Source organism: Gracilinanus agilis, chromosome 5, assembly GCF_016433145.1.
Source record: "Gracilinanus agilis isolate LMUSP501 chromosome 5, AgileGrace, whole genome shotgun sequence".
Taxonomy (NCBI): Eukaryota; Metazoa; Chordata; class Mammalia; order Didelphimorphia; family Didelphidae; genus Gracilinanus; species Gracilinanus agilis.
Genome location: NC_058134.1, coordinates 294,879,777 through 294,903,481, shown reverse-complemented (window position 1 = coordinate 294,903,481; position 23,705 = coordinate 294,879,777). Strand labels below are relative to the sequence as shown.

At 38.6% G+C, this 23,705-nt stretch overlaps 1 protein-coding gene across 1 annotated transcript in view; it reads right to left on the bottom strand.

The window, feature by feature from the left end:
* SENP1 (SUMO specific peptidase 1) overlaps nt 1-3,555 on the bottom strand; it is a 57,659-nt gene extending 54,104 nt beyond the window's left edge. Inside the window, exons 1-2 of the mRNA XM_044679268.1 lie at nt 3,507-3,555; nt 1,597-1,644 (exon numbers count right to left, since the gene is read on the bottom strand). Coding sequence (XP_044535203.1) covers nt 1,597-1,644; nt 3,507-3,555 — 97 coding nt within the window. The remainder of the gene's footprint in view (nt 1-1,596; nt 1,645-3,506) is intronic.
* Nucleotides 3,556-23,705: the final 20,150 nt, after the last annotated feature.

Genomic DNA, 23,705 nt, shown 5'->3' with positions numbered 1-23,705 from the left:
ATCTACATCAACTTGAAAAGAATATCCCAGGAATTTGTCCTGAGCCCTGTACAATACTTTGTCATTGTCTTGAATGAAAGTATACAAATAGTACACTTGTCCAACTACCAGATGACAGAAAGCTGGGAAGGACAATTAACATGTTAGGAAACAGAGAAGGGTTTTAAAAAGAGCTCTACAGAGTAGAATGATGGGCAGAATCAAAGAAGAAAAAATTGATTAAGGATAAATAGCAAGCACTACTCTTTGATTCAAAACTAAACTGTAAAGGTACAGAACAAGGAAAGCATGGTCAAAAAATAGTTTGAGTAAAAGAGATCTGGGTGTCTGAGTCAACTGCAAGCTCAATTAGTTAGCATTGTGATATGACAGCTAAAGAACTAGCTCTGTCTTATATTACCTTAGCATGTCTCAAGTTAAAGAGGTGAAGGTCCCATCTGTCCTCTGTCCCTTTTAGAATATGTTAGGAGGACTCTGTTTGAGTCTGGACACATTTTAGCAGCAGTTACCAGGATGATGAGGGAACTGAAGAGCATAATTACTAGACTCCATTCAAAGAACTGAGTATAAGAAGAAAACCCAGAAGGAACTCAAGAATTATCCTTAAATATCTCAGGGTAGTTATATAGAGAAAGGATTTTCTGCTAGGCTATAGAGGGCAGGACAAGGAGCTATGGTTAGAAGGTTTAGAGATACAAAGTATGGTTCAATAAAAGGAAACATTTCCTAAAAACTAAAGATACACAATGTAGAATGAGTTGTTTCCAGGTGTAGTGGATTTCCCAATCACTGGAAATCTGCAAGTGGAGGTTAGATGACAATTTGTTGGGGATATTGTGGAAGGAATTCCTACTCAGGATGCATTGTCCTAGATAACCTGTTAGGCACCTGTGACTCAGTGCTATTGACACTAACCAAAGAGATGTATCTAAGTTGATAAGAATCTAAGTTCTAAGTTGATAAGAACCATTGTAATTCAATGACAAAAACAACAAACATGGAGGAGGGAGAAATAGAAAGAAAAGCTGGAAAGAGAAGGCAGAAGAGAAAATAATGGAAAAAAAGAACAAAAAGAAAGGAAGGGTAAGGAGGGAACTAACAGAATATAAACATCAGAGATCTTACAGCTTTTTATAGCCAATGTCATCTTACAGCTTTTTATAGGTAATCTTAAAGTTCTTTCAAATTGACTTCCAGTAGTCTCATATTGATCCCTTCTATGGGGAAAAAAAAGGGGCAGAATACTATGAACTAACCAGTGGGAAATGTTATAATTATAATAGTTCCCAAAATCACCTATAGAGAGCTAAAACTTCACATAAAGCAGATGATCTTCTGAACTTTGCTTTTTTTTCCCCCTGCAAGATAAACTAGAAGACACTTCTTAAATACTCTATTTTAAAACTCCCTACCAAAATGAGGTTTGTGTATTTGTTAACTAATTTAAAACTGAAAAAGAACTTAAAATGACCATCAAGTACAAAGACACAATTCCTAGAACCATGAGAAATATAGTTAGAACTTTGCTCTCTTATCTTTAGTGCAGCTAAGTGGTTACAGGAGTTAATACTTCTAACTTCATATGGTTGCCCTTACCCATGTCCAGTCTTCTCACATCACATAATTCAGAGAAGATATAGGATCCTAGAAAAGATAGAACACAAGGGAATATTACATACTAAATATATGTACACATATACTTATAATAGTAGCACAAGAAGTTATACATAGGACTATCTAGTCTTTGTGTTCTTTGTAATTAATTAAAAGCAAAATAAATATAGAAGGAGGAACTGGCCTTGTTTCCCTCAAATGCAAAACAAGGAGTTAGACTTAGATGTACTTCTTAACTTTTTTTATGTCATGAACCTCTTTGGGAGTCTGATGGACTTATGGATCCCTTCTCAGAAAAATGCTTTTAAATTCATCAAACAAAATACATAGCATTACAAAGAAAATTAATTAATAATCAAATAGTTATAAAAATATGGAAAAAAACCAAGGTCATGGATATTAGGTTAAGAACTACTGGACTTTTCTGACTTCCTTCCAACTTTGGAGTTATGATGCTATAAATCTATGACAGGAAAATGAATGATTAGAAAATAATAAAACTAAGCTGAAGTAAATGGAAAATTATCTCTATAGCCTATGCTACAAGTATGAAATCTAGTAGGGGCATTAAAGTCCAATCTCCTTATTTTATAGGGGCACTAGTCCAATCTCCTTATTTTATAAATGAGGAAATAGAAAAAGAGTGTAAACAAAATTATTCACAGTCATACAACTAGTATAAAGCTAAAAAGTAAAAAATTAGATCTCTTCCCACCCCTACAAAAAAAAAAAAAAATCAAACATAAGCCCACTATCTAATTCAATCAGATTTACTTAAAATTGGCCCTAAGAGACTTACTTAGTGCCATCTCATCATAAATTATTCACAAATAGACTGATAAAAGCCTGGCAGTGTTCTAGGCAGTATGAAATTTTCTTATTTCTCTGGTGACATTAATAGACATTCCCTTAAGGATGAAATAATGCAAAATACAAAGTAGAAAGATTACCATGTTAGACTGTACAACTTCTTCCTAGAACAGCTAAAGACCAGTGTGACCAGTGTTTAATCATTTAGATCTGTTAAAGGTTTCCCCACTTAGAATTTAAGCTTTTTAAGTTGCTTAATGAGCCAAGTCCTCTCTCAAAGTTATGTGTCCATGTCACTTAATCTCCCAGAGCCTCAGTTTCCTTATCTGTAAAATGGAATAATAACTCCAGTACCTGCTTCACAGAAATGTTTTGCTTTATTAATATGAATTTCTACCTCTCCCACATACTCATCATATTCTTTTGTATTCTATTTTCAAACATATCTCCTACCAGATTATAATAAGATTCTTGAGGACAAGGAATTTATATTACTCTTCTTTGTATCTCTGATACCTAGTACTGGTTTTGTACATGGTATGGTGCTTAACAAATGTTTTTTCAACTTTAATTAAAAATGAAAGAATGTTTCATTTTTTTAACTATTCTAGATGTGATATCATATAAACAACAAACTAAATGGCCCATTGACTGAGAGAATAAAAGAGATGGCCACTGTTCTCGATCACCATATCTCATTCATTTTCTTTTTAAAATGTCTTCAGATCGCTCATGGAATTAAAGGAGTCTTTTCGCAGTTCATTTCATCAGGCAGTTCACTTAAAAATCAACACTCATTATTCTCTACTCTCTTCACCTTATAGCCCTGAAAAAAACTTCTTCAGTGGTTGGAGGATGCCTCTCTAAGACCACAATTTCAGGAAAGCAACAGCAGTCCTTAGCTTCACTATTTACTCAATATTCCACAATATCCCACAGAACTGGTATTCATTCCTTAAACCCTATCCTTCTTTCTGGAACCAAGACCAAGTCAATTCTGCCAACTGTTCCTAGGTAGAATGTGTCATCCTACTCCCAGTTGTCCCCATTCACCATCTTGGTGGCTATTCAGGCCAAAGTACCTCTCCTTAACACCATAGCCACATTATAAACTTTCACTCGTTTATGCATTCATTCTCTTACTACACACACACACACACAAAGAATGCTTTTAAGAGCAGAAGGGTTCCACCTTAGTAGAATCTTCTAGAAGATTCCCTAGCCTATTGATTTTTATATTTTAATGAGATGAAAGTAAAAAGAAAAACTGTCTTTCTTTGAAATTTTTGTATCATTTGTTTCACACTCAACAGCCCCCACCCCCCACCCCAACCACAAGAATGTAGTATGCAGGTTGGCTGGGAATTTGGGGGAGGGAGGATTCTGAGATATAATTTTTTTAAATGCATTTTAAAAATCTTTATAACAAAAAACTTTATAAATCTTTATAAAACTTTAAAAATCTTTATAACAAAAAACTCTGACAGGGGTCTAATTACTCAAATATACAAGGAGTTAACCCAATTGTATAAAAAATCAAGCCATTCCCCAATTGATAAATGGGCAAGGGACATGAATAGGCAATTTTCAGATAAATAAATCAAAAGTATCAATAAGCACATGAGAAAGTGTTCTAAATCTCTAATAATTAGAGAAATGAAAATCAAAGCAACTCTGAGGTATCACCTCACACCTAGCAGATTGGCTAAAATGAAAGAAGGGGAGAGTAATGAATGCTGGAGGGGATGTGGCAAAATTGGGACATTAATGCATTGCTGGTGGAGCTGTGAACTGATCCAACCATCCTGGCTGGCAATTTGGAACTATGCTCAAAGAGTTAGAAAAGAATGCCTGCCCTTTGATCCAGCCATACCATTATTGGGTTTATACCCCAAAGAGATCATAGATAAACAGACTTGTACAAAAATATTTATAGCCGTGCTTTTTGTGGTGGCAAAAAACTGTAAAATTAGGGTATGTCCTTCAATTGGGGAATGGCTGAACAAATTGTGGTATATGCTAGTAATGGAATACTACTGCGCTCAAAGTAATAATAAACTGGAGGAATTCCATGTGAACTGGAAAGACCTCCAGGAATTGATGCAGAGTGAAAGGAGAAGAGCCAGAAGAACATTGTACACAGAGACTAATACGCTGTGGTAAAATCTAATGTAAAGGACTTCTGTACTAGCAGCAATGCAATGACCCAGGACAATTCTGAGGGATTTATGGTAAAGAACGCTACCCACATTCAGAGGAAGGACTGCAGGAGAGGAAACACAGAAGAAAAACAACTGCTTGAACACATGGGTTGAGGTGGACATGATTGGGGATGTAGACCATTAACTACCACACCAATGCAACTAACAACAATTTGGAAATAGGTCTTGATCAAGGACACATGTTAAAACCAGTGGAAATGTGCATTGCCATGGGGTGGGGGGGGGGAGGTCAGGGGGTGAAGGGGAAAGTAAGAGCATGAATTATGTAAGCATGTTAACTTTTCTAAAAAATAAATATTAATAAACATTTAAAAATGCATTTGGTTTGTTCTCCTTTGTATTTACTTTGAGACAAGTTAAGTCACATAGTCAATCAATTAATAAACAGTTATTAAGCACCAAACTGGGCACTGGGCTAAGTGGTAAGGCTAAAAAAGAGGCAGACACTGCCCTCAAGGAGCTTACCATCTAACAGGAGAGAGAACATGCAAATAAATACACACAGCAAGCCAACACAAGGTAAATAGGAAATAAGGAATGAAGAGGGCTTGGGGAAGGCTTCTTGGAAAAGGCACGATTTGAGTTGGGACTTAGGTCAGCAGTCAGTGTTCTAAGCATAGGGCTACATGCCTGGCAGCAGGAGATGAGGGTCTTGCTTGGGGAACAATCAGGAGGCCACTGACATTGGACTGAAGGGCACAGCAGTGGGGAAAGGTATAAGGAGTAAGAAGAGTAGACAAGGAAGAGAGGGGCCCAAGCTAACAACAGAGCATTCTGCATTTGAGCCTGGAAACAAAGAGGAGGAGACATCATCATCATCTTGTTAATTATCATCTTTAATTACTCACTGGCTGAATGGAGATGGCCTGAAGCGGAGTGAGCCAGGAGGCCAGCAGACCTACCAGGAGGCTATTTGGAATAGTCCAGGACTCAGGAAATGCATGCCTGCACTACAGGGGCAGCAAAGTCAGAGGAGAGAAGGGGGGCATGTTCCAGAGATGTTACAGAGGAGGGTGGACTGAGGGTGAGAGGCAGAGATTCATGGATGGCTCCTCAGCTGCAAGCCTGAGGGATGGGAGGATGACTACCCTCAAAAGAAATAGGGAAGGAAGGAGAGAGGGGTGAGTTTTGGGGGGAAAGCTAGTGAGTTCAGTTCTGGACATATGGAGTTTAGGATGTCTGCTGGACATCCACTTTGAGATGTCTGAATGGTGGTTTAAGTTACAAGATTGGAGGTCAGCAGACAGGCTGGGGCAGGATAAGCAGAGCTGAGAATCATAGAAATGGTAATTAAATCCAAGGCAAGTCAGTAAGTGAAGTAGCATAGAGGGGGAACAAAAGAGGGCAGAACCTGGTGGGATGCCTATGGGTAAAGGATCTTATCTAAATGAGGATCCAGCAAAGAAGACTAAAGAGAGATCAGCCAAGAAGAAGAACCAGGAGAGAATAAAGTCCCAAAAATCTTGAGAAAAGAGGGTATATCAAGAAGAGGAAATCACAACTACTCTGGAGGACAATTTGGAATTATGCTCAAAGGGCTATAAAACAATGTGTACCTTTTGACCCAGTAATACCACTACTAGGTCTGTATCCCAGAGACGTCAAATAAAAAAATAGGAAAGGAACTACTTGTACAAAAATATTCATAGCTGCTCTTTTTGTGGTGACAAAGAATTGGAAATTGGGGGGGATGTCCATCAAGTGGGGAATGGCTGAGTAAATTGTGGTTCATGATGGTGATGGAATATTATTGTGCTGTAAGGAATAAACAGGATGATTTCAGAAAGACCTACATGAACTGATACAGAGTGAAAAAAGCAGAACCAGGAAAACATTATATACAGTAACAGAAATATTGTGGAATGACTAACTGATAGATTCAGCTACTAACAGCAATACAATGATCCAGGACATAAGGGACTTATAACAAAGAATGTTATCCACCTCCAGAGAAAGAACTGTTGGAGTCTTGGGGTAAACATATTGTATTGTCAATTTTGCCTTCAGCTATAATGATAACCTCTACTGCTGCTCTAAGCTCGATAATATGGGAATTCTTTGAAATTCCAACATAATTATTTGGTCAACAAAATAACTAATATGGAAAAATGTTTTACATGATTGTGTATGTAAAATCCATATCAGATTTCTTATAGTGGGGTGGAGAGAATGGAGGATAAGAGGGAGAGAAAGAATTTTGAACTAAAAAAAGAATTAAAAAAAAATTTTACATGTAACTGGACAGAAATATTCTTTAAATAATGTACTTTGTTAAAATATATATTAAAACCATTTTCTAAAATGTTTGACTCTATCGTGTTACTTAAGAGGAAAAAAAACTCTAATGAGAAAAAAAATTATCTAGAAAGAATGCTGGAAGAGTCATCCTTCAATTGCTAAATGGGCAATTTTCAGATAAAGAAATCAAAGCCATATGGAAGTTTAGGAAAAAATGCTCCAAATCACTATTGACTAGGGACATGCAAACCAAAACAAATGTGTTATTTCATACCCATCATGACGACTGGCTAAAATGACAAATGTTGGAGGGGATGTGGGAAAATGAGGACATTAATACACGGTTGGTGGAACTGTGAACTGATCCAACCATTTTGGAGAGTGATTTTGAATCACACCCAGAGTTATAAAACTATATATCCTAATCTTTCTGAAGATGAGGGGAAAAGGAAAAGAACCTATATGCTCTGATATACTTATAGCAGTTCTCTTTGTGGTAACAAAGAACTAGGAATTGAGGGGATGTCCATCAATTGAGGAATGGCTAAATAAATTGTGGTATATGATTGTGAAAGGAATACTACTGCGCCACAAGAAATAATGAGGCTAATTTTTTTAAAACTTGCAAAGAACTACATGGGATAATGAACAATGAAATGAGAACCAAGAGAACAGCTACAGATTTAATACTTGAAGAATAACTTGTGAATGTCACCTCCAGAGAATGAACTGAAAAATGGAAACATGAAAGACAATTCATATATACTATCTGTTTGCCCAATGATACCTTCTATAATGTAGGGAGGTAAGAGAGTAGCTGAGACACTTATAAATAAGTTCTATTGATTTAAAAAAAACAACTCTGGCATAACAACAATCCCAATTTTTCTTGCTGGCACTGATATAATAAATCTAGCATATAGGACAGATGAGGCTTTACCCAGGCCCCATACTCATATGCATTAACTGACCAAATCCTACCAAGTAAATTATTCCATTCTGAAATTGCTACCAATTTTGTCATAATTTTATTTCATTTTAAGAAACCTGGAAATCCTGAAATATCAGAAACAACACCTTAAAAGTTCTGTTTTCCTAATAGGGGGCAAAAACCTCCCAGAACCCTTTAAGTTAGTTAAAATGCCTTTAAGTTAGACCAGCACCAGAGGTCACCATTATAGTTGAAGGGGAGAGACTTATCTGGAATAATCAGCGACAAGTGCCAAAAAAGGATGGAAAATGAGGATTGAGAAAAGACTGTGTTTTTGTTTTTGTTTTTTATAATTGATGTCTTTATTTTTAGGTATAATTTTTCTTAAACCCTTAATATTTCGGTGTATTGTCTCATAGGTGGAAGAGTGGTAAGGGTGGGCAATGGGGGTCAAGTGACTTGCCCAGGGTCACACAGCTGGGAAGTGGCTGAGGCCGGGTTTGAACCTAGGACCTCCTGTCTCTAGGCCTGACTCTCACTCCACTGAGCTACCCAGCTGCCCCCAAAAGACTTTGTTTTGACTGGATAAAATAATTTGTTATCTTTGAGCAGTTTTATTAAAATGGTAGGAGTAGAATCAAACCAAAGGGAATTAATGAAATAGTGTGGTACAAAGGAAAGAGCACTGGATTTGAGTCAGATCATCTGTTTTTGGCCTCTGACACTACCTGTGTGACCTTGGGCAAGTCCTTTCCTCTCCTCTGGTCTTCAATTTCCTCATCTGTAAAAGGAGGAAGTAAGACGAAAATGTCTCCCTTTCTTGGCATTCTTGCATCTCTGACCTACCTTTCTTTTTCTCTTTTTAAACTCTTACCTTCTGTCTTAGAATTGATACAAAGTATTGGTTTCAAGGCATTAAAGTGTTAAGGGCAAGGCAAATGGAGTTAAATGACTTGCCCAGGGTCACACATCTAGGAAATATTTAAGGTCACATTTGAACCCTGGACTCCCTTCTCTAGGCCTGGCTCTTTATCCACTGAACTACCTAGTTGCCTCCAACCTACCTTTCAAAAAGCTTCCAGATGGGGAATATGAAAATATGTATTACAAGAAAGCATATGCATAACTTACAATAGACCATTTACCACCTGGTGAGAAGCAGGGAGGGAGAGAATTTGAATCGCAAAATATCAGCAATTGTAAAAAATTGTTTCTACATATAATTTAAAAAAATAAAAGAAATTTTTAAAAAGTTAAAAAAATAAAAACACATCCTTCTTCAAAGATAAGTTTGATCATGTTAATCCTTTGTTCAAAAATCTTCAATGAGTGGCTCCTTATTGCCTAACAAATAAATTCCAAACTCTCTTGTCTAATATTCAAGGCCCTCCACAATTTGACATTGCCCTACTTTTCAAGTTTTATCTCACACTACTCCTAACCATTCCTTAACCCTGCAATGCTGTTTGCCCCTAATTACCTAAGATATTCAAAGTCTAGCTCAAATGCCATTTTCCCCACCAATTCCAACAATCAGAGAATGACTGAAAAAGTTGTGGTAAATTAAGGTAATGGAGTCCTATTACGCTATAAAAAATAAGGAAATAGATTTTTTCAGAAGTATGTGGAAAAACTGCTATGAACTAATGCAGTCAAGTGAGCAAAACTAGAAAAATAATTCTATATTTTATGTATACATATATATTAGCAGTTTCATAAACTGATAAGAATGAAATAAGCGAAACAGGACAATTTATGTATTGACAACAACAGTGTAAAAGCAAACAACTTTGAAAGCTTTATGATCCATACATTGACCATTCATGATTTCAAGAGGTCTTCTGCCATCCAAGACAGAGAAGTAATAGATTTGGTTTGTAGAATAAGACATATATTTTTGTGTACAGTCACTGAGGGAATTTGTTTTGCCTGACTACCTAACTGTATATAGAAATTTGTCTTCTTTTTTTCCCTCCCAGGGTGGTGAAGGTGGAAAAGACAATAGATTTCTGCTACTTTTTTTAAAAACAGAGATGTGAAAGGTTTCACTTTCAGATGAACTCTCTGTATTATTAATTTTGCTTAACTGTTTTACTTTGTTACAAGAAACTTATAAAATTGGAGTAAATGATAAATGCATATAATACAAAAGCAAAACATCAATAAATTCAAAAGTGACAAAAGAACAAAAAAAACTTTTTAACCCTTACTTTCCATCTTAGAATACTGTGCATTTTGTTTCCAAAGCAGAAGAGTGGTAAGGCATTGAGGATTAAGTGACTTGTCCAGGGTCACATAGCTAGGAAGTGTCTGAGGTCAAATTTGAACCCAGGACCTCCCATCTCTATGACAAGTTTTCAACCCACTGAGTAACCTACTTGCTCCATAGCATTATAGCTTTTAAGACCTTGCATTGTACTTTGTGCTTCTTTCATTAAATTTTATACTCAGTATAATTAGCTTTCAAATATTACATTTTTAATTATTGTCTGATACCTTACTTGTCACTGTCTCACTAGACATGGGTCGGTCAAAACCAGCACTTATCTAAACTTTGTAATTCCCCTCATCAGTGGAGCATCACACCAGAATCTGGACTTTACTCAGATAGGCAACTAAGACCAAAGTGTGCTGAACAACAAAACTGACAAATCAGATCTGTACATAAGAAAGATAAACAAATCTTTCTTATCTGTCAAGTTAAATAGGTTGTGAACAATAAATCAGAAGAGATTGGAGAGAGACTAGTGGCTGGGAGATGATGGAGGAATTTGTGGCAGAAGTCTAAGATGGTGGTAATAAGAGCATGCAATAAGATGGCAATAAAAGGAAAAAGAAGAGGATGACTGTGAACATTTATTTTAGCTTTAAGGCTTGCAAAGCACTTTATATATGTTATCTAATTAAATCCTTACAACAATCTATTGAGTTAGGTGCTATTATTATTCCCATTTTACAGTTGAGGAAATTCAGGCAAATAGAGTGACAGCTTATCAGTGTTTGAGGTAAAATTCAGATTCAAGTCTTTCTGACTCCAGGTCCATTCTATCCACTGGCCCATGTAGCTTAACTGGCATACTCTGACAACTAAGTGGTCATGGTAAGGAAAGGAAATGGAAGAATCAAGGCAAACACTAAGGTTTCAACCATAGATGACAGGTTAACCACAGTACAGTTGACAGAAATAATGAAGTAAAATGGGGATTGGTTTTTTATTGCTGTTGTTGTTCCTTCATTTCAGTCATGTCCAACTCTTCACCACCCTATTTGGGGTTTTTATGGCAGAGATGTTGGAATGGCTTGCCATTTCCTTCTCCACCTCATTTTACAAATGAGAAAACTGAGGCAAACAGTTAAGTGAGTTGCCTAGGGTCACACAAATATCTCAAGTTGGACTGAACTCAGGTCATCCTGACCCTAAGTTTGGCACTCTATCCACTGTGCTCTACCTGCCCCAAAGGTTTTGTAGGATTATATAATCTCTTCTGTATATGATGAATGTAGATGCCTCAAGAACAATTGGGTAGAAATGCTTCTGTAGAGAAACTGGTGCTGAACATATAGATATAAGAACAACCTGCACAGAGGAGCTATGGGAGTGAATAAGTAAAATCAGTAAAGGAGAGTGCAGAGAGAAAGGGAAGGGAGAAAGCCAAAGAACTTTAGAAAATAACCCACTTAACAGGTTAGGAGAAACCAGTGAAAGAGAAGAATGGTCAAAAAACTGGACTTTTAAAGATGCCAAAGAAGAATGAAGTGGTCAACAAGCAAAGAAGTCAAAGAGGATGAATAATAAAGGAGAGTCTAAGAAAATAAGAATGATTTCCATGGCTTATTGGGGAAAGGAAGTCAGATTACATTGGGCTTAGAAATGATTGGGTTTAATTGGAAGCATCTAGTATAGAGTACTTTTTAAGAGGCAAGGCAATGAAGAAAAGGCATAAAAAAAACCCAAAGCGGTAGAAAGTTGTCAGTGGATTGAGGAGACCATATATATTAGTTTAGGTAAATAGAAAAGAACTAGAAGTTCTTGAAAAGTTTCATGAAATAGGGGACTGACAGAACAAGGTCTGGAAGACTGGGCAGAATACTCTGAGACAGGAGAAAAGGAAGACTATGTTTGAAGATACTTAGACTCCCAAGTTTTGAGATGTGAAATCAGAAAGCTGAGGAGACTCATGATGATAGCCTTGATTTCAATAAAGTAAGAAACAAGATTTGCTTAATGGAATGGGGAATAATTCCTCTATCTAATCATCAACACAGGTGCTCTAGACTCTAGTCTAGAAGTAGTTTCTACCTCCTGAACTTCTGAAAAGACACTGTATATTTTCCTATTCCCTCAGTCTCCTAGTATCTGTCTATGTGTTTTTTTTAAATTATGTACTTAACCATCAACACAGATATTAATGTGCAAAGAGAATTACAATGTAAAAGCATGACTTTGTTAAGGGTTTTTTTAAATGTGTATGAAATTTAAGAATAAATTTAGGGGCAGTGGGCTATAGGATGCACTGGAGAACGAGAACAGCTTGAAGGCTATCAAGAAAAGAGGATATGAACTGAGACAGTTGCAATGGAAATGAAAAAGAGGAAGTGAATGCAAAATGCATCCGAAGTAAAATCAAAGGAACAATTAACTGGATGATGAAAAGGGCAGTGTCGACATTAGAGAGGGACAGGCACACAGGACATGATGAGTTGTTTAGTTTCAGACATAATTCATCAGGTGGATTCAATTCAATCAAGCATTTATTAGGACTTTCCATGTGCTAAGAGTTAGTTCCTAGTACAGTCCCCAATCTCGAGGGATTTATAATCAAATGAATATGGAGACCAATAAGTGTGCTATCGGTTGAATGGGAAAACTTTGAAGAGGTCTAGACAAAACATGTTATAGAACGGTTTGAAGGGGGAGAACTTACTTTTAGTTGAAGAGGAGCCTCAGCTGCACTTAGAAGAGAAAGGAAGGAAGACGTATGAAGGAAGTGTCTCGGGTATGGAGCATGATGACCAATACAACTAGAGAGAGGCAAGTAAGGACATGTTGATATGAAGAAAGTAGTCCAAGGAAGGTTGGAATGTCATGGGCATTCATATCAAGAAGCATTTTTTAAGAAGATATTAAAGTCATCAAAAGTCACTTTAAAAATGCTCTAAATAACTTATTAGAACAACCCAGAGACACTACCTCATATCCATCAGATTTGTTAACATGAAAAAAAAAAGGAAATGACAAATGCTAAAGGGGATATGGAAAAACTGGGATATTAATGCACTGCTGGTGGGGTTGTAAACTGATTCAACCATTCTGGAAAGCAATTCACAACCAAGCATAAAGGACTAAACTGCATAAACTGTGCATACCCTTTGACCCAGTAAGAACACTGCTAAGTCTGTAACCCAAAGAGATTTAAAAAAAAAAAAGGGAAAAAGAACCTATTTGTACAAAATATTGAAAGCAGCTCTGTTTGTGGTGGCAAAGAACTGGAAACTGAGGGAATGCCCATCAATTAAAGAATGGATGAACAAGTTGTGGTAATGACTGTGATGGAATACTACTATGCTATAGGAAATGACAAGCAGGACAGTTTCAGAAAAACCTGGAAAGATTTCTTACTTGAACTTGTGCAAAGTAAAATGAGCAGAACCAGGAGAATACTGTACAAAGAGCAATATTATAAAGATGATAAGAAAGAATTGTAAGAACTGGGAAAGACTTAGCTACTGTGATCAAGACCATTCCAAAGGACCCATGATGAAAAATCCTAACCACTTCCAGAAGTCTAACTGATAAACTCAATGTAGGCTGAAAAGTACTTTTTTAACTTTATTTTTATATTTTTGAGTTTTATTTTGCAACATGGCTAATATAGGCATATATTTTGCATGATTTCACATCTATGATATCAAATTGCTTACCTTCTCAATGAGAGAGGAGGAATTAGGGAGGGAGAGGGAGAGAATTTGAAAATCAAAGTTTTTAAAACTTAAAAATTTTTAACTTAAAAAAGATAATTAATAAAATGTTTACATGTAATTGGGAAACATTTAAAGAAATATATAAAAATAATCTTAAAAAAGAAGCACTTAAGTGCCTACTACATACAAAGTTCTGAGAGAATAAAAGCCATTAAAAAAGTGTTATCTTCATGGAGATTACATTCAACTGGGAGACACAGGTATAAACAGATTAAGATCAGGAGATGGTTCATATGAGGCAGTACCTAGCTAAGGCTTCTAGAGTATAAAAGGTAAAGAGTATATAAAGGAGACTTGTACAAAGATATGGGTAGAGAAGAGATGGAAATCGAAATTTGGGCAACAATCAATAGGCCAATTTGGCTGAACATAGAGTGCAAGAAAGGAATAATTTAAAATAAGACTGGAAAGATCAGTTTTGCCTTCTTTGTGGAAGGCTTTAAATGCCAAACTAAGGTGTTTGTATTTTAACCTTCAATGTGGAAGTCATGTAAAGAATAAAAGGGAGAAAGAGTAGAAACCCAAGGACATTTAAAAGCCTATTATGCTAATCTATACAAGAAGTGATAAAGGTCTAATATTGCGATAGCACTATGAACAGAAAGGAGGACATACTCCAGATATCTAGCGGATCAGCAAAACCTAGCAAGCAACTGGATGTGTGGAAATGACAAAAAGTCAAAGACAACAGAATTGGTTTTATTTCAAAAAGTAGGAGATAGTGGAGTTATACTGAACTGGCATAGTGAATTCCTGGCGTCACAACTCCTGTCACTGAAGTGGATGGGCAACATAGGCATAACATAGGAGTCTTAGAGTTAGTTGGGTACTGAGAGGTTAACTAATTTGCACATAATCACAAAGTTAATATGTGTCAGAGGCAAAACTTGAACTCAGATTTTCATGAAAGACTACCCCCAATTCACTCTGCCACCTCTCCTCAAAGAAGAAAGTGATCTACCATATTAAATTGATATAAATTCAAGTGTCAGGTTAACTCATACTACTATGGGACTCTGAGAAAGTTAATTTAGCCTCTATGAAATCATTTTCTCATCTGCATAATGCAGAAGTTGGATGAAGTGGCATCTGAAGTCTCTTCTAGTTCAGACATTCTGCAATTCTTTCTTCTTATTTTACAAATGTGAAGTATTTTCCTTTTAGAAGAATGACTGATGACTCCCTCACATAAAGGGACCACTTAATTTTCTTCTTGAATATGTGTATTTTTTGTTTCTACACCAAAGAGAAAGGTGGAAAAAAGCAGTAAGCTGTATTTATATAAAAGTCATATATATATATATATATATATATATATATATATATATAAAACTTACTTTTATATGAAAACCAAAAAGTACAATACATACACATGCATACCGAGAGTGTGGTTGTGGAGAAAGCTATTTAGTACTTAGTTAAGAGGATGATGACATTGGAAAGTTAAGAGGAAATGCAGAAGGAAGACAACAATACCTACTTTCCTTCACCCTAGTAGTAGGCATTGAGGTATCCCTTTTGTTTGGTGAGGACAACCTTCTATATGTGTCTATATGTCTTCTCCAGCAGTCATCTCTCCTTTTTCTAATCTTTGACCTATTTACTTGTTCCCTCCACTTTCTTCAAATGTGTCCAAGTGTCCCTATTCTTTCCAAAACTACACCCTACCATCCACAGGAGTACATAATTATATCTCTTTCCCTTTCTCAGCCATATTTCCAGAAAAGAAAGCTATCTAAACTTGCTGTCTCCACCTCTTCACTTCTTAATCATCTGCAGTCTGGCTTCTGGCTTCATCACTCAACTAAAACTACTTTCCAAGTTGCCAAGGATCTCTTAATTACTAAATTATATGGTCTTATTTCAATCCTCACCCTTCTTGACCTATTTGCTGCACTTAACACTGTTGACCACTCCCTGCTCCTGAATTCTTGGTCCTCACTGGAGTTTTCATGACACTGATCTCTCCTGGTTCTTTTTTTTGTGGATTTATCAATATCATGCACCTTAATGTCCCCAAAGATTCTGTCCTAGGCTCCTCCTCTGTAATTTCTCTTGGTGACTTCATCAGCTCCCATGGATTTAATTATCTTTATACTTATGACTCATGATTTATATATCCAGTCCCAACCCTCCCCTGAGCTTCAAACCAAATCACCAACTGCCTGTTGGATACTTCAAACTGAATATCCTAGAATGGTTGGTTGTGGTTGTAGCAGAATCAGGCTAGCTCAGGAGTTCCTAGTGAACTACTCTAGAGATCTTAGAGAAAACAGCCACCCTCAGAAGTGGAGCAGAGCCTGACCTGTTATACCAGTAAAGTTAACTGGACTCTACCAAGGTAAAAGTAAAACAGCTAATGTGCAGCATTTCAAACTTCATGTTTTAATGAGGATTAACTATAAACAGCCCAGCTGATTGTAACCCATAGTTCTGTCACTTAATTCAACTTAAGTGACAACTATGGGTTACATTTACAGTGATTTCTGTGATTCTTTATTTAGCCTTTCTCTATGTATTGGAATAAACTTCCTGTCCCAAATTAATTCATATTGTATATTGAGTACCTCTTCTCTCTGTAGGGAGACCCTGACATTATATCAGTTGCTAAATCTTAATTCTTCCTCTACAACATTTCTCATCTATTTTCTCTTCTCTTATGTGGCATAACCTAAGTGGGAGTAAAACTGTCCCTGGGAAACCAACCACTGGGTGTGCACTTGTTAAAGAGACAAAGAATATGAGAACAAGGAGCCAAATCCTCCTAATTAGGGGACACCAGACCTGACCTAGGTACTGAAACGGCTGGGCAAAATAAAGATAGGGAGTAAATGTTCCCAACCCAAAAGGCCCACTAGTAGTTCTCAAAACTAGAAAAATAATAAACAAAAAATAACACTCAAGGAGTCTCTATTCTCCTAGGAAATATTACATGTGGAAGGTGAGGTTATAATAAGCAACAAGATCCACAAAGGCTTTAAATAGGGAAACTAAAGATTCTAAGACAGGGAGAAAGAGGGCATTCTAGACAGGACAAAGTCCAGAGCAATAGGGGTTGGAATGCCAAGTTTAGGGAATAATAAGTAGGCCAGCCTGGTTGAAATGTAGTGTGAATGAATGAGGAATATGAAATAAGTCTGGAAAAATCAGCTGGAGCAAGATTGTAAAGGGCTTTATTTGCCAAAAAGAGGTATTTTTACATTATTAGAGAGGTGATGCATGACCAACAAAGCTTCTTGCACACAGGAATGATATGGTCACACCTACACTTTAGGAAGGACACTTTAGCAGCTATATGGGACATGACAGACTAGGAGAGAATCTGGAAACAAGGACACCAATTAGAAGGTTACTGAAATACTCTGGATAAGAGTTTAGTAGGACCTAAATTGAAAGCAGGTAGAGGACTCAGGGAAAAGAGCTCTGAGCCTAAAGGCAAAAAGTTCTGAGTTCAAATACAGCCTCAGTCACTTTACTGGTTTGTGACTCTGGACAAGTCACTTAACTTGTTTGCCTTAATCCACTGGAGAAGACGGTTAAACCATTCCAGGATCCTTGACAAGAAAACCCTTGGACAGTATGGTCCACAAGGTCAAAAAAAAAAAAAAATTAGACATGACTGAATAGCAGAAGGCCCTAAACTAGACTTGTAGTCACATAAGAGAAGGAAATAGATGAGAGATGTTGTTTAGGAAGAATTAAGATTTAGCAACTGATTCAATATGGGGTGTGAGGAAGAAAAAAAAGAGTCAAAGATGATTCTGAGATTATGAATCCAGGTGACTAATGTTAATGATATCCTCAACAGAAATAGGGAAGTCTGGAGAAAGGTCAAATTGAGAGAGGAAAGCTATGAGTCCCATTCTGTGTATGTTCAGGAAATAGAAAATTTAAATAACCCTGTCTTAGAAAAAGAAATTAAGCTATAAAAGAACTAAAGAAAAAAAGAGAGAAAAATCCCAGGACAAGATGAATTTACATGCAAATTTTGCCAAATATATCAGGAATAATTAATTCCAATACTCAATCTTACACATGTTCTGTGTAAGTTGCCTATAGAATCTGGGGTGACATTTTACCTCTTCAATATCAGAGATCAAAGTGATGAAGGGAAGAAAGCTATTCCAAAGATATTATTATTCTCTCTAAATTCCTACAGCATAAAAGGTATGTAACAAAAGAACATATATTATATTTCCATGTGAAAGCCAGGAAAAAAGATGAGAGGGGCAGAAAAAAGCTGAAGACTTTAAAGCACTATCTAGCAGTTTGATTACCTAAAATAAGAAGCAGTAGAACCTGTTTTAATTTCCATTCCCACCCACCAGATTAGGCTCTCATTAAATGTGTGGTAGGAAGACCTGTTTTGCAATTAGTTGAAGGCAATGAAAGAGGTGGCATCAGGATTTCAGAGGAGAATTTATCATCATTTCTCCCATCTGAAAAAGTAGACTAGCAAGAGAGAATGAAAGAAATGGGGGGGAGGGGGGAAGACTGCCCAGGGCATACTTAAATATATGCTTCAAGTTTCACCATAAAAATATTTTCTCTATTGAATATATTTATATTTCTTTTCTGGGAACCAATACTAATGGTTCCAAGAAAGAGGAGGAATAAGGACTAGGCAACTAGGGTTAAATGACTTGTCCACAGTCTCACTGCTAGGATGTATCAGTTTCCTATTTGAACCCAGGTCCTTTTGACTCCAAGCCTGGTACTCTATCTAGCTGCCACTCAATATAATTTATATTTCAACATTTTTATGTGGTACAAATATTCAAGGAAGTCAACAAGCATTTATTGGGACAGTTAGGTGGTTCAAGTAGATTGAGAACTAGGCCTAGAGACAGGAGGTCCTGGGTTTAAATCTGCCCTCCTGGGTGTCCTAGCTGTGTGACCCTGGGCAAATCATTTAATCACCATTTGCCTATCCCTTAACATTTTTCTGCCTTTTAACCAATACTAGTATTGATTCTAAGACAGAAGGTAAAGGTTTAAAATACAAAAACAAAAATAAAAACCATCATTTATTAAGTGTCTACTATAAGCCAATGTACAAGAGGCAAAAGTCCCCTATCTCAAGGAGCTCCTAGTGTAATAAGGAGACAAACATAGAAGAGATCCAGTCAGTATAAACTGGAGATAATGAACAGTGGGGAGGCATCAGCAATAAGGAGTTCAGGAAAGTCTTTGTGGAAAGCGGGATTTTAGGGGGATGGGAGATGGAAAAAAAGAAGGAAAGGATTCCAGGCTGCATCTAACTTTTAGAATGCCCAGCCCTGTGCAGGGCAGCAGACACAGAGCACCCAGGGGGCTGGCTAGACAGTGATAAAAGGGGTGTAGTTATGGCGAAGAAAGATATTGGAGGCAGTGCATGGGCATTGATAATAGGCAGGGGAGGCCGGGCATCTCTGTGTGTCTGCAGTCTCCTGGACCTCAACAGAGGGAGGGGGAAGCTCCTGGATATTTCTCAGCGGGAGGAATGCCCCAGGTGAGCGCCCCGGGGGGGGGGGGGGGAGGTGCAGGGAAGCCAGACCCTGGCCCGCCGGAGCTCTCCGCGGGAGTCGGCTCCGGTGACAGCGGGATCCGGGCGCAGAGGATCAATGGCCTGGGGGAGGGGAGAAGAGGGTCATGGAGATGCTCTCGGGAGGCCGCTCTCTGGGAATATGGAGCTTTCCTCCTGGGACCGTCCAGGCCCCTTAGGGGGCCTGCTCCCCTGGGACGGTGGCGGGTGGAGAAGTCCCCTCCCCCCCAGGCCTTCAAGATTAACGGCTGCCGGGGAAGGGGAGGCGGGTGGGAAGTGGGAGAAAACAGGCAGATTCCCGGGGACAGGAGGGGTGCGAGCCGCTGCCTTCTCCGCCCAACCCCTCCTCAGTCAGGTTCTTCCTGACCTAGCCCCGCTCGGCCTCCGGGCCCCGGCTTCCCTTTGGCTCCCCCTCCCGCTTCCCGCCGCCACTCACCGAACCGGAACCGGGCGCCACGCGAGGGGGTTTCCGGCCGGGAGCCGAACACAGAACCCGGGAACCGCTGCGAACCGGAACCACCTCCGCCGCACCGGAAGCTTTCCCTGGCGGCGGCGGCGGCGGCGGCGGCGGCGGCAGCGGCGGCAGCGGCGGCTGCAGTAGCCGTTTCGGCAGGGCCGCAGCAGCTGAGTAGTACAGAGATCAGCGCCAGGGTGGGGACCGCGCTGAGCGCCTGCGCGTGCGCGCTTGGGAAAAGCCAGCGCCTCTCCATTCTAATCTCCCCCCACCCCCTCAAGACCGAAGCTGCTGCTTTTCGGAGTAGGAGAGTCAGGGTCGCGGTGCTTCCTTCCTGCGAAGCAGAGGCGTTCTTTCCTCTTCCCGGAGAGGACCTCCCATACCCTCCCTGGACCTCAGTTTCCCGATCAGTAAAATGATAGAGATCGCATCGCCTCCTCCTCGTCCTCTCCCCGGGCTGGAGGCGGCTACAGCTCCCCCACCCCACCCCACCCCGAACTCTAGATCCTCGACTGCTGAGGGGTGGGGGAGGCCGAGAAGGCGTGGACTCCAATAAAAAAAAACTCCCCAGGTCCAGAAACTGAGCATCTTAACCACGGGGGCAGCGTGATTTCCTGAGGTTAACCTGGCGAGAACATGGCAGACTGCAATTTTCTTCCTGCTTTCTTCATTTCCTTTTTTTTACTAGACTGGTGACCCAGGCAATAACGCAGCCCTTGATATCCCTAGGTTTCAGCGATGAAACAGGCAAAATCCTTCAACTATCTTTCCAGCAGAATAGCGAAATAGAGGTGAGATGATGAGTCGGTTAGGTAGTTATCTCACATCTCACCAAACTAGCATACCGGTTACATAAAAGCTTTACTGTCAGAAAACATCAGCAGGAAAAGAGCACTGGATCGCCGGAAAAAACCTCCCAATGAAGTAGGCTTTCTTTGGAGCCATTTCTCATGTAATATAAAATGGAGAGAAATGGATGGCAGTTAGGCTGCATTACAAGTTGCTTCTAAGTCTATGAAAACATCCTTCCAAGGAGAGAGGAATAGGGCAAGGAGTCCTCAGATAGGGTTTTTGTATCATTTTGCAGCATTGTTCATCAGTGTTAAGAGAAACACCCTTTGAACATAACATGAAAGGCCTTGCAATGATACTGAAGCAGAGATAAACTTAAATACAGGAAGGAAGGAAGAAAACAAGTATGCAAGTCTTATTCTGTGCCAGGCACTATACATGACCTCTCTTTATACAAATACAAACAAAAAGAGAGTCTTCACACTCAAGGAGCCTCCATTCTAATGGAAGAAGACCATATACAAAAGGGGGGAGTGATGTATTGGTGTGCAAGTGTAATGCATGTATGCAATGCAAGATGAGGTTGATGAAGGTTCCCAGAGCCAACTTCCTAGTTTTGAAGTCTAAAAGTTAAAAAAGGAGTGGTTGAATGTCGTAGGACAAAGAAGCCCCAGGCACTGCGGGGAAGTTCCAGGAAAAGACCAGAGTAAAGACATGATTTTGAAGACTGAAAGGCAGGATTTGGGCCAGGAAGGGAAAGTAGATGTGACTATTCATTTTTATACTGAAATGGAGGCTGCTTAAAGATGGAGTCACTGGAGCATCAGACCTCATTAAATTGAAACTGTCTCCAAAATTACAAATCTCATCATTTTTCAATCCTCATTCTCAACTTCTTTAGAATATTTAACAATAATGAGCACTTTCTTCTCATGCATATTCTTCCTTTCTGGGTTTTCTTGACACTGTTCTTCCTAGTTCTCTAAGCTGATTACTGGATATTCTTTCTGGATCTTCATACATGTTATGCCTGCTATTAGTGAGTATATCCCAAGGCTTTTTCTTCTCTCCATACTCTCTTACATTAGTTCATTACTTCCATGGGTTCAATGATTATTTCTTTGTATGTGATTTTCTAGAAATTTATATCCAGTTCTATTCTCTCTTCTGAACTCCAATCACACATTGTTTAGAGCCAAATGGCCTAGGGACAACTCAATCTCAACATATCCAAATCAAGGCTCATTTTTTCCTCAAACCTCCCTCTTCCTCTTTCCTCAATCCTTCCAATTGTTCAGGTTTGTTACTGCTGTGTCTCATCATACATATTCAGTCAATTGCTATGGCTTATCATTTCCATCTATATAATCTCTTACATCTATCCCCTTCTCTCTACCCATTCGCCACCACCTTAGTTTAGGCCTTCATTCTCTCTTGCCTGAACTATTTAAACAGCCTCTTAAGTAGTTTTCTTTCTTCAAATTCTTTGCTACTCTAATCCATCTTCTACATAGCTGCTGAAGTGATTTCCTAAAATGCAGGTCCAGGCAGGTCACTCCCCTATTCAATAAACCCCAGCAGTTCTCATCTTTAGGATCAAGCATAAACTTCTCTTCTTGACATTTAGAGTTCTTCACAGCCTGGCTTCTTCCCTTTTTTCCAGGCTTTGTATATATTATTGCCTGTCCTGAAACTTTTTGAAGGAAATAAGCCTTTATTATATACTTACTGTGAACTAGGCACTGTGCTAAGTGATTTACAAATATTTCATTTAATCATCATAACCCTGTGAGGTGAGTCTTATCTGTTTCTCAGCTGAGGAAACTCAGGCAGGCAGATTAAACAACTTGCCCAGGATCGCATAGCTAAGTGGTTGAGGCCAGATTTAAACTCATCTTCCTGACTCCAGACTCAGTACTTTATCAACTGTACCACTTAGCTGCCTCTTCAGTCCAGACATAATGGCCTATTTGCTCTTCCTCACATATAGTCCATTTCCTATCTCCATGCCTTTGTACTGGTCATCCCCATGCCTGGAATACTCTCCTTTTTCACTTCCACCATTTGGAATCCCTGGTTTTCTTCAGCTTAAAGTTTTCCTAATTCTGAGACTGCTAATGCTCCCTCTCCCATAACATCCTGACATTCATTTTGTATACTTTATATATATCTGTACATGTTGTCTCTCCCATTCAAATGTAAGCTTTTTGAGAACAAGAACTATTTCACTTTTGACTTTGTAACCGCAGTGCTTAGCATGGTGACTGACACAGTGACTACCTATAGTGATAGAACAACATGGCAGCCAAAAGACCTAATGCATTCTGGGGATTGCATCTCAGAGCCAGATGAGGAAGTGGGAATAGTTGTTCAGCATGGCATAGGAATGACAGACCAATTATCTTTTTTTTAAAAGAAACACTCCCTTCCACCACACATTTCAAGTCAAATTCAGTGACTCATGAGGTAGTAATATTGTTGCTTCATACCCCCTGCACTGATTTTCAGATTTATCTGACACACTAGATGGAATTTGGGATCATTTTCAAGTCCCATGGTTATTCAGCCAACTAAGAGGACATGATGAGTCCAGAGGGCTCACTATATTCCTATGTAATCCCTGCATTGTTTTCCCCCTTCTCACATCACCTTAATTATCTTGGGTTTCAATTTTATCCCATCCTTCAAATCTGTAGATCTTTCTCCTTAACAGAAAATAGACATAAGGTAGGAAACAGAGGAAATAGTTCTACTTTCTCTCCATCACTCATTATCATTATCCCAAGTAGAGGTCCTGTCTCTTCCTTGATCTTCCTCCTGTTCTTAATAGGTTAAAAAAAAGTCCTTGTGTTATCATTTATTTTAAGTTTCAATTCATATTGGGCCTTTTTTTGCCCTTCTGAATTCTTATAGGAATATGCCACTTTTCATGTTTATCCTCAGTCTATCCTATGAGTTTGCACATGTACTTAAAAAAAAAAACCGTATTGGTTCCAAGGCAGAAGAGTGGTAAGGGCTGGGCAAAGAGAGTTAAGTGCCTTGCCCAGGGTCACACAGCTAGGAAGTGTCTGAGGCCAAATTTGAACCTAGGGCCTCCCTACCTGCCCCCTACCTGTATTTTTAAGATACGAATTTCAT